The 11,693-nt window shown below is 45.4% G+C and overlaps 1 protein-coding gene across 1 annotated transcript in view; it reads right to left on the bottom strand.

Moving 5' to 3' along the window:
* Window positions 1-6,404: 6,404 nt before the first annotated feature.
* DRGX (dorsal root ganglia homeobox) overlaps window positions 6,405-11,693 on the bottom strand; it is a 39,349-nt gene continuing 34,060 nt past the window's right edge. Inside the window, exon 7 of the mRNA XM_083505504.1 lies at window positions 6,405-9,710. Coding sequence (XP_083361630.1) covers window positions 9,445-9,710 — 266 coding nt within the window. The 3' untranslated portion in view covers window positions 6,405-9,444. The remainder of the gene's footprint in view (window positions 9,711-11,693) is intronic.

Below are 11,693 nucleotides of genomic sequence, written 5' to 3'. Positions count from 1 at the left end.
CGGGCAATTCCCATTTGTACCTGTTGGGATCATAAACAATCAATTAGCAAGTTGCATGCTGAAACCTTTCGATTCTCAGCGCTTCCATCTCCAGCATCGCCAAGGCTGAATGTATCCCAAATTCCACTGGAATGCGTTAGCGAGTTTATGTCAAATGCCACCCACACAAGAAACTTATTGGTTAGACCTTCAAGATCAAGAACATCCTTTTTCTATTATCAAGTAGAAACAGAGGACTGGTTCCAGCACATCACCTGTGGCACTTATCCCTTCTTGCATGTGCACTTCTGTACATCTTTATTAAGCAGTTTGTCTCTGGGTATGTAGACAGCCGTATATTACATAAAAGTGGGTAGTAAAGTGGTAAGTAATATCGGTGCAGATGGTGACAGAAGCCACAAAATTAAAAGACGCCTGCTTCTTGGGAGAAAAGCAATGACAAACCTAGACAGCATCTTAGAAAGCAGAGACATCACCTTGCCAACAAAGGTCCGTATAGTAAAAGCTATGGTTTTCCCAGTAGTGATGTATGGAAGTGAGAGCTGGACCATAAAGAAGGCTGATCGCTGAAGGATTCTTTTGAATTCTGGTGCTGGAGGAGACTCTTGAGAGTCCCATGGACTGCAAGAAGATCAACCCTATCCATTCTTAAGGAAATCAGCCCTGAGTGCTCACTGGAAGGACAGATCCTGAAGCTGAGGCTCCAATACTTGGTCCAAAATGGTTTCAGTACTTTTTCTGTGGGGTTTCAGACATGTGGTTTATATATGCAGTTATGAACATTTATTATATATATATCTAAGACCTTAATGTTTTAATTTCAAGTTCATCATGTAGAAAATCGCCTTGCTTGAGCCAGACTCTTTCTGCCAGTTGAGCTCAAGCTACTATCTCAAACGCAGGCTGTGGATCTCTGCTTATCTTCTCTCTCTCCTTGGCAACTCATTTTCCCAGGGGAGCAGGAGAAGTTCCCAGGGAAGCTGACCCAAGCAGAGACGATGAGCTATCAAACAGAAATAAGGGAAGTGAAACTCGGCAACTGACTGCACAAATGCAGTTACCAGCGCCACTATTTCCAGCTTTCTTCGTCTCCAGCTGAACCCCAAAACTCTCAACAGCAGAGCCTGATTTGTAAGGAAACGATGTTGCCTGCATTTGCTTCCCACATGCGCCCAGCCACATGTAAATGCGCTTACCCCATCTGCACGTTAGCACTGATTCCTTGCATGTTTGTGTTGTAAACAAAAATTGCCCTTTTCCCTTATGGGGTATCCAAGAGCCCATATAGAGTCCTTACATAGGTTCCCTATTGGTAGGAGAAAATAACAGAGGCCAACCAGAGAATATTGAGAAGCAAAGCAGCTAGTAAGCCTGATCTTTATTGATCTGTTGCAACAGGGTGCTCCCCTCACACGCAGGAGAGAGGAGGGACCCAGAAAAATGGTGTGCAAGGCCTTATAAAGACTTTTGAAATTGCCACCCTGTAGATCAAGACCACCCCAAGAAACATCATACATACGTCACAGAAGGGGTGTAACTTAAGACCACCCCTCAGATACATCATACCTATATCACAGAAAAGGCGATCTTAAAACAGAAATTTGAATGTTGTTTTTCTCCTGTCGTTGTTTATCTCCTGTCTGCCAGGTTACTTGATTGGATTGCCTGGGTAGCCTGGCCAGTCTTTTGTAGTGATAAATACTTAGTTCCTGGGCCAGGTCACAGGCTCACACCCTATTCATATCTTAAATGTGCCTTTAAGACAGGATTTGCAAGGAAAGAGAAAATGGGAGGTTTCCCACTTTGACTTTGCAGGGGAAACATTTGCTCAGTTTAGGAATCAAAATGGTTCCAGGTCGGTCTTCCTGTGCTGATCTATGTACTTGCTTGGTTGGTACACTTATGAACATTACCATATATCTAAGACCATAAAATTCCTATCACATTTGAAACTGTTTTAAAATGCGTTGGGGAGAGGGGGGTTAGTGAGTCACCCTTGTTTTTTTAAATTTTTCTTATGTGTTTTGTGTTTTTATAATGCGGTTTTATGTTGCGAACTGCCCTGAGACCTCCTGCGGGTAGAGGGCAGTATACAAATTTTATAAATAATAATAATTCCTGCTCACCTTCTTTGGTGGGCGCCAATGTGGGCCAACATCCCCTCCACCCTCCAAGACCCAAGAAAACCCCTAAGGAGTTTCCAGAGCACCTGAGGAAGCCTCTGCGTGGAGTTTGCTACCTGGGAGATGGATTCTGACTGCTCACTGAATTGGCCAATCGTGAGTGGCCTTGGGGGCGGGCCTCCAGGGGGCACGCCTATCACAGCATCCTGGTATATAGCCAATGATGGCGTCTTGCCTCTTATTCATGGTACTGGAAGCTTCAAATGGGGGATGCCTTTCCATGCAATGTGGAGGCAGCTGGTGGGTTGTCTGTCTGTGTGTCTGTCTGTCTGAGTAAAGATTTTTATTTTTTATGTGTGAGGATAGAGGGCTCATCCACACTTCTGCTCATAGCTGTCAACTTACAAATTTGATAATAAGAGACCAGCAGCCTCGAAAATAAGGGATCAGCAGCCAAAATAAGGGATTTTCTGGGCACAGGTATGTTCAACTTCTGAGCCCCTCCGAGCCAAAAGCAGGAAGCCCAGCCAGCAGCCAAACGAAGCCTCGAGCGGTGGTTCCCACAGCGCAGCAACCCGGCAAAGGGGATGCAGCAAGGAAAACCACCGTCACCTCTCCACTGGGAAGCGCTGAGCAAAGGCGAGTCCCCAGGCAACGCGGCCGATTTGATCGGCACAAGGCATGCAAGCTGCACCCCCCAGTCATTCTTAGACTCCTTATTGGGTGAGCAACGCAGCCAAGCAACACAGTTGGAGCCTCCCTCCTCCCTGGCCGGCAGGGAGGGAGGGAGAGGAGCTGCTTCCTTTGAAACCGGGAAATTTAAGGGACATCATCAATAAGGGACAGCAGCGGGACACGGGGCTGGGATAAGGGAGTTTCCTGCCAAATAAGGGACGGTTGACAGCTATGCTTCTGCTTGTCCTTTTCTGGAAAGCACAGGTCCAAGAGATTTTCTGCTTGCTTTCTAGGCATGGGTTTGAGCCATGGGCATAGCCAGGATTTATGTCGGTGGGGGCAGGACACCCCTCTGTCATCATCCGCTATCTGGCTCTGTCTAGCAGATTCGGAATTAAATGTCTCACCAACAGTTCTTTCCAATTGCTTTCTTTGGACCCCAAGCACTCAGAAAAAGGTGACAAAATCCTTCTACAAATTCTACTTTCAGTAGTTAATAGTTAAAGCTATGGTTTTCAGAGTAGTGATGTATGGAAGTGAGAGCTGGACCATAAAGAAGGCAGATCGCTGAAGAATTGATGCTTTTGAATTATGGTATTGGAGGAGACTCTTGAGAGTCCCATGGACTGCAAGAAGATCAAACCTATCCATTCTGAAGGAAATCAGCCCTGAGTGCTCACTGGAAGGACAGATCCTGAAGCTGAGACTCCAATACTTTGGCCACCTCATGAGAAGAGAAGACTCCCTGGAAAAGACCCTGATGTTGGGAAAGATGGAGGGCACAAGGAGAAGGGGACGACAGAGGATGGGATGGTTGGACAGTGTTCTTGAAGCTACCAGCATGAGTTTGACCAAACTGCGGGAGGCAGTGGAAGACAGGAGTGCCTGGCATGCTCTGGTCCATGGGGTCACGAAGAGTCGGACACGACTAAATGACTAAACAACAACAACTTTCAGTAGTTCAGTTGTTAGAAGATGAGACTCATAATCTCAGGGTTGTGGGTTTGAACCCCACATTGGGCAAGTCTCCTGAATTGCAGCAGGTTGGACTGGATGACCTTTGTGGTCCTTTTCAGCTCTACAATTTTATGATGTTTACTTTGTTATAGGTATTCTAAGATCTCATATATATAAATCATATGTTCATAAATGAACAAGGCAAACACATACCTAAGTATATAAACCACGTGTCTGAAATAGTAGAGGAGAGCAATCCTGAAACCATTTTGACTCTCCCAAATTGACCTCAAATATTCCTCTGCAGTTTGGATGGAAATGGGAAAAGCCTCCCCATTGTCTCTGTGCTCACAAATCCTGCCCATCTGTGTATGAATAGGGTGAGCCTGTGACCTGGATTCAGGAACTGAGTATTTACCATTACGAAAGACTGGCCAGGATGCCCAGGTAAAGGTAATCAGTGACCATTAACAGGTATCCTGCCAGACAGGATTCTGCTGTAGACTGCCATATGTATGATGTTTTCGGGGGTAGTCTTGAGCTATGCAGTGTGGGTGGCACTGTGGTCTAAACCACAGAGCCTAGAGCTTCCCCATCAGAAGGTTGGTAGTTTGAATCCCCACAACGGGGTGAGCTCCCATTGTTTGGTCCCAGCTCCTGCCCAACTTAGCAGTTCAAAAGCATGCCAGTGCAAGTAGATAAATAGGTACTGCTTCAGTGGGAAGGTAAACGGCGTTTCCGTGCACTGCTCTGGTTCGCCAGAAGCGGCTTAGTCATGCTGGCCACATGACCCGGAAGCTGTATACCGGCTCCCTTGGCCAGTAAAGCGAGATGAGCGCTGCAACCCCAGAGTCGTCCGCGACTGGACCTAACAGTCAGGGGTCCCTTTACCTTTACTAGAAGCTGTGTTTACCTTTACCTTGAGCTACAGGGTAAGCAATTTCAACAGTCTATATAAGAACTTGCACACCAATGTTCAGGGTTCCTCCTTCCTCCTGTGTGGTGGGGGTGATCATCCTGTTGCAACAGTTTAATAAAGCTTATGCTTCCTAGCTGCTTTGCTTCTCAATATTCTCTGGTTGGCATTGGTTATTTTCTCCTACCGATAGAAAACCTACATAAGGACTCTATATGGGCTCTTGGGTACCCCGTAAGGGAAAAGGAGCATTTTTCTTATTTACTGTATTTTTCGCTCTTTAAGACGCACCAGACCACAAGACACACTTAGTTTTTGGAGGAGGAAAACAAGAAAAAATAATATTCTGAATCTCAGAAGCCAGAACAGCAAGAGGGATCGCTGTGCAGTGAAAGCAGCAATCCCTCCTGCTGTTCTGGCTTCTGGGATAGCTGTGCAGCCTGCATTCACTCCATAAGATGCACACACATTTCCCCTTACTTTTTAGGAGGAAAAAAGTGAGTCTTATAGAGCAAAAAATACGGTATTTGATGGGGGGCAGGTGTCCTGCCCTCCTGGCTACGCCCATGGTTTGAGCGGTTTCTGAATCGGAACAAAAGTCAATCGGCACAAAAACCTGACAGCTGTTTGTTCCAATTCAGCCGCAAACAGCGTGTTTCCCTGGAAGAATGTAGCAGGGCAAGCGGAAGTGTGGACGACCCAGTTACATACTGAATCCTAGGAGCAGCCTCCTTTGTCCTTCCCCTGTGATGTTCACGGTGACAGCAGGAAGCAAATTTCCTCGTTGGAGTCAGCACCAAACCACCAGCTGGAAGGGCAGAGCCCCAGACCTGCTGCCACAACTTCCTGAGCGAGGGAACAGAACTCACAGGCCAAAGCTCATAGTTATGTACTGAAGTTCTCACCCTGAGCCAGCAGGGGGATACTGTAGATAGTTCAGGTCCACATATGCAAATAAGGGATCGAATGTGACGTTTAGTGATTGGATAGTTACAGAAAATGGTTACTGTTGCATTGTAGTGGAGCTCTATATAAGCAGGCTGGCTGAACCCTTCAGTTCAGTTCTGTTGTGGCCTCTGAATAAAGAAGAGCCGTTTGAAGAATTGCTGTGTCGTCTGATATGTTCACCCACAACTTAACACTCATCCTTACCTGCAATTGCGTATTCCCATCCTTCATCCCTATTTAGATTTCCATCACCACAGCACAGTGGAATACAGGAGCTCCTAGGTTCTTGGATGCTTGGCATCTCTGCAGCATAATGTTTCTCTTTGCCCAAACACGATGGAGGGCTGCCGCCAGCTGCAAAAGCAGTATCAGGCTGGGCAGACCACTGGTCTGACCATAAAGCCACTCTCAAAGGGAGGCTGCGTCTTTCCAACATGCAATCCGGATTAAGAGTACTGCCACAAACCATAAAACCACAGCATCGTCTTGATATTTGTCCAGTCTTTGTCATGTATCCTTGCTCAGAGGGACAGAGTTGAGATTCTGGGTGTCGTGCTTTTCATCATGAATGTGCCATAATTCTATGGCGTTTTCAGACTGTACAGGACTGGTGCCTTTGTAAGCCTTTCTGAAATGAACTAGAATTGTGCTAAAATTGTGTTGAGGGTCCATGAAACAGTGTGTGTGTGTGTGTGGGTGTGGGTGGGTGTGGGTGGGTGGGTGTCTGTGGGTGTGGGTGTGTATGTAAGAGAGAGAGATGTCATTCATAGAAATGGAGCGAAAAGCAGTCTTAAAAATAATACAGGGCAATCCTTGGGGTCCTTTTTTCTAAACGTGATTTTTTTTTTTATTAAACCAACAGAAAATACATCATGCAGCAGGTATTTCTCATTATTATACAGCAAAACTGCCAGGCAGCAATTCCAGCTACATCGGGCAGGCAGGCTTCTGTGATGGTCTCCAGATTTGCACAGTCACTAGAGTGTCGCACCATGAATTATTAAATCAATGCTTCATGGTAATACATAATTTCTTATCAATTATTCATGCTAATGTGCGTGTATTTTACTTAATTGTGTTATTGACGATCAAAAGTAATTTCCTGAAAATCCTCAAGGACAGAAAATTTAATCAACATAACTACTTTTCAGATGCAATGCTGTTAAGTATTCTTAATTTGCTCAACAGTTCACTTATTTATGTACCTTTCTGGAGGAAAAATGAGTTTAATCAAACCATTAGAATGAAGAGTTAGTGTATACAAGGGCCAAGTTCACCTGAGCAATCGGTAATTATGCCGAAATGAAATTGAGATTGCTTATATTTTTTTGCAAACCATTTTAATAGTGGAACTTTAGGAAATAAATTCTAAATGACTGGAATGGCTGCGAAAAGAGACACGGATTCCTCTTCTTCCTGGGATGTTTGTGTGTGTATGTGACTTTTTTTTTTTTTTTGGCAAGAGAAACTGTTCTTGTTACTCTTCAGATAAATGCTTAAGAGCTGAAAGTGAAGAGATTTTGGTTGCATCCAAACCCCACAGGGGTGCTGCGATCTCCCCAGCTACAGTGGCTGCCCCCTTCTGCTTCTTATTCTCTGCTGGGATTCAAGTTTATCAAAAGGAGAGGGGTAAATGTTATCAACTGATCGTGTTAAAACAAAGAAAAGGCTTCCTGCATTGCTCATCAACCAGTCAAAAAAAACAGAGCTCAAAATGAACCCCGAGCCAGAAAGATGCTCTATACGCAAGGCCTGAGCATCACCAACTATCTTTGTCACAGTATAATTTACGTAAGCAGGGAGGTTGTGACTCTGCAAAGGTGTGGTCTTTGGAGAACCAGGCACTCCACTTTCCTGATCAGGGCGTGACAGCCTTGAGTTCTCAACAACTGCTTTATATGTCTGGGTCTGCTGCAATCTGAGACAAACTTACTAGAAGCAGCAGTTATCTGTTTTTGTTTCTCTCCATTTTTTAGTTTTCCAACCTGAAGTTCAGATCACTACACTTGTGTTACCGGTTTGCAATTTGTTAAGTTAAAAAGTCACCACCACAAACATTCATCAGCATATTAGCACACGGTTGCTTTTTCCTATGACGCATATTTTTGCAAGCCATCTCCTCAGACATAATGCATTTGTGCATGTCATTTTCACTAATATCTTTTCCCCAATGTACCCACTTTTGTAACCATTTTTTGTTTGCTCTTTCTGAAACAATGCACAAACCGCAACAGAGCTATCCTTTGAAATTTGTACTTCTTGGAATTTTGCAAGACAGTTCTCCAAACAACTGGGAGTTTAATTCAGTAGGACTTATATTTTAGTACACTTGAATAGTATTTCACTGCTGAAATGATTTGATTCTTCTATTGTATGCCATCCGACTGGGGGTTTATCTGAGGGCAAGGGTAGAAATACCTATGAGAAATAAAAAATATTACTACTCTGTGCTCACGAATCAAACCCTTGGTTATGGACTGCTGTCAAAGTGTCTTCCTTCTGCTCTGTGGGATATACTGATGGTCTCATGTCCTCAAATTCAACAGGATCTTGAGGCACAGCCTGTGTGAAGATACAGTTCTGCTACGATGAGGGGAAATGGAGGGGACATGTTCCACAAAGGACCTCGGTTTGGCAAGGAGAGCAAACCTAGCAGGCAAAGCAGAAATCCTTTTCCAGGAAGGGATGGATCCAAAGATCCTATCCACCAAGCTCATTCAATGACAGAAGACCTGTTTATCATCTCTAGATGTTGTAGTAGACCCTTCCGGTCATTTTCATTGCCCCCAAATCCTAGCTAAAATTAGACCTTAGAAAGAGAGGTTGTTATCTTCACCCATTCATATTTCTGCTAGAAACATATTCAGCGCTGATAGGAATGTCTGTGGCCTCCTGCGTCCCAAACTGAACATAGGGAACAGGATGAAGTGATGGTCCCAGGGAGAGATGACTCAGATTCCTAGAACTTCAGCCCCAATGTTTTTGCAGGGAATTGTCACACTCCTTGGCTGTTGGCCCGGCTTCTCAAACCTGAATGGCCTCAGTCAAGGTGTTAGTGGCACCAACAAGTTGAAGGCCCCTCTGCAGTATGGGTGGCTAGCTCTCCTTCCTCCTACACATGTGTAGGGTCACCTTTCTCCTACACATGTGTAGGATCACATTGTGGGCCAAGGGGCTGTTTGGTTGTGTGTGCATCATTACAATCTCCTGTAATCTGCGTTGAGGGCCATTCTCTCAAAAGGCGGCGCACAGACCTTCTAAATAAATAAACTAATAGATTAGCAATAAAATCCTTCGTGTAAGCTCAACAAGACTGACCTCTCTGTCCATATTGCTCTCCGGACCTCAGGAACTTCCGCTCGTCAGGCCTATGAAACCAGGCCTTTCTGTACCCATTCGCTGTGGAACAACTAAGAGGTTGTTGTTCTTGTTTAAATAGAAGGGGGACCTGTTATGCGAAGCTGAGGCAACCCCATATCCCCTCCCCACCCCAGTCTGGTGGAATCTAGACACCAAATAATGCCCTTTTGCTTCTCTCTCTATTCCCATCAGGGCTCCTGGATCCAGTTCCGCCGTAAGCAGAACTAACACCAGGCAGTACCTGGAGATTCAGCGAGAGCAATGGAGAACCTTGGGAAATCCAGCAGGAATTGATGGTGGCAATAAAAGACAGGGCCAGAGAAAACCTAGAGATTGCTGGAACTGTCAACAGATGAGCGAGTTTCCTTCCAGTTTCAAAATAAATCCAGACAGCCTCTAAAGGGTAGATCCCTTGGATTTGGTTTCTTGGGGTGCTGAGTTCGTTACGAGGCGTCATGTGGGGACTCAAACACTTTTCTCGCTTTCGTTCTGTTCCACAGCCACGGGAGGCTTGTTGTCCAAGGCATTCTCTGCCCCAGGCTTGGCCCCCGAGGGTGGAGTGGGGCTGCTGGAGGCCAGGAGGTTCGCCGACTGCAGCACAGCCTCCGAGTGCTCCCGGGCTTTCATGCGCAGGGCTGCCACGCTCGCCGTGCGATTACTCTGGCAGCCGTACGTGGGGAGGAAGGAGAGGCCCATGTGGTCGGGAACACAGCAAGAGCACAGCGGGCTACCTGCAGCGGGAGGAAAAACAAAACACCACCTGCCGTCGGAATGCATCTGTAAAAGATGGAGCCGTTTGCCGCTGCAATGCACTTCTACAAATATGCACCAGGAGGACTTTCCAGGGGCCTGCCCACCTGTAGGCACCATGGATGAAGCTGGTGCAGACACTATTCAGGTTAGATCAGCAGTTCCAAAGCCACAGTACAGTGGTACCTCGGGTTAAGTACTTAATTCGTTCCAGAGGTCCGTTCTTAACCTGAGACTGTTCTTAACCTGAAGCACCGCTTTAGGTAATGGGGCCTCCTGCTGCCGCCGCGCCACCAGAGCACAATTTCTGTTCTCATCCTGAAGCAAAGTTCTTAACCTGAAGCACTATTTCTGGGTTAGCGGAGTCTGTAACCTGAAGCGCATGTAACCTGAAGCATATGTAACCTGAGGTACCACTGTACAGTGGTCAAAAAGACTGTCAGGGTGGGCAGACTGTATCACCAATTTTTCTCAGCAGAAAAGAAACTTGATTTAATTCAAGGAGTTACTTCTGAGTAAAATATACCAAAGCCAGTCAATTCTATTTTATTATGTAAAGGAAGCGCCCTTTGGGAGTAAATTAAATAATGTGGAGGCTAAGAAAGTGCTGTAACAAACATATCTCAGTATTATCCTTCATCCACCATTTTGTTCTGCTCTGAGAGGGTCCACTTCCAAATCCAAAGTGTTGGTGGTCAACATCCTTCCTCTTATTGCTTAGCAACAGAATTAGGTGATTTGGCCCTGTGGATAGCTCAGTCAGTAGAGCATCAGCCTCTTAATCTTAGGGTTGTGGGTTCGAGCCCCACGTTGGGCAAAAGATTCCTGCATTGCAGTGAATTAGACAAGATAATCCTCAGTGTCCCTTCCAGCTGTACAACTGTACAATTCTGAGCACCCTTAGCAACGATGCTGCCTACCACACGCTGAAGCATTACAGCTGCCTCCACATTTTGTGCTCTAACTTTCAGAAATGGCCAACTTGCTTTAAAAAAAGAAAGTTAAGAGTGCTTTGGGGCTCAGTACATGCGTACCACCTGCACTCCTCTGTTGATGGTCCTGATCAGGGAGAAGAAGAAACAAAGAGTGGAAACGACTCAACACACCAAAATTCTAGAATTCAACAATGGCAATTCATTGTTTGTTGTCACTTTTCAATGGTATCCCCTCAGTTATCCATGTATTCTAGTAACTTAGAGGAGGCCTCAGCTGCATAGCAGCCTAATTCCTCACATACTGTGCATACCTAGAAATCCACCTTTGTTCAGCGAAGAAACAGCATTTCATCTTTATGGACAACTTCTTAAAGTCATTTTAAAAAGTGTAGCTTAACCATATTGATCGAAAAGCCAGGCCACACTATGAACAATATGGAGGTAAAATTATAGGAACTGGGTTAGTCATATAGCCTTTGAGAAACAGTAGTAGACAAGGACATTATCATCTTTCCTAATTTGTATATTTGATAAAGACACGGGACCAGAAAGCCTGATTCTGCCTTCACAACTGCCTGTGGAAAGTACACAGCCAAAACTAGGTGCTTCCAGCCACACGTAACCTGAAAAGTGCTGTTTGTGGTTTCACTCGTCTTACTGCGAATGTAAAAACGACAGGGACTAGAATGTTCTTCCCATTTAAAAAGGTCCATCTTCCACTTCCTGCCTCACGTTAGCAACTTTCACAAACACAGAGGGCCTGTGAACAGCACAAGGGATGCTCAGACATAGCTTTAGTGTTGCTGTGTGTGAACGGGTGGGAGTTGTGTCTAAAGATCACCCAGAGGAGTACAGTGTTAGAGGTCCAAACGGCCTCAGCTGTAAGTCGGGTATTTCGCATTGCTGGCCCCCTTGCTGTGAAATCCTCTTCTGGCAAGATTCGGCAGCTGCCTTCACTTTTGACTTCCAGGTATCTTTGAAGACCTTTTTCAGTCCACAGGCCTCTGCAGCTGTTTAATTTTTAATTTT

This window comes from Podarcis liolepis, assembly GCF_965112155.1.
Source record: "Podarcis liolepis genome assembly, chromosome: 5".
Classification (NCBI taxonomy): Eukaryota; Metazoa; Chordata; class Lepidosauria; order Squamata; family Lacertidae; genus Podarcis; species Podarcis liolepis.
The sequence above is the reverse complement of the archived record's forward strand: the minus strand, read 5'-3'. Positions and strand labels throughout refer to the sequence as shown.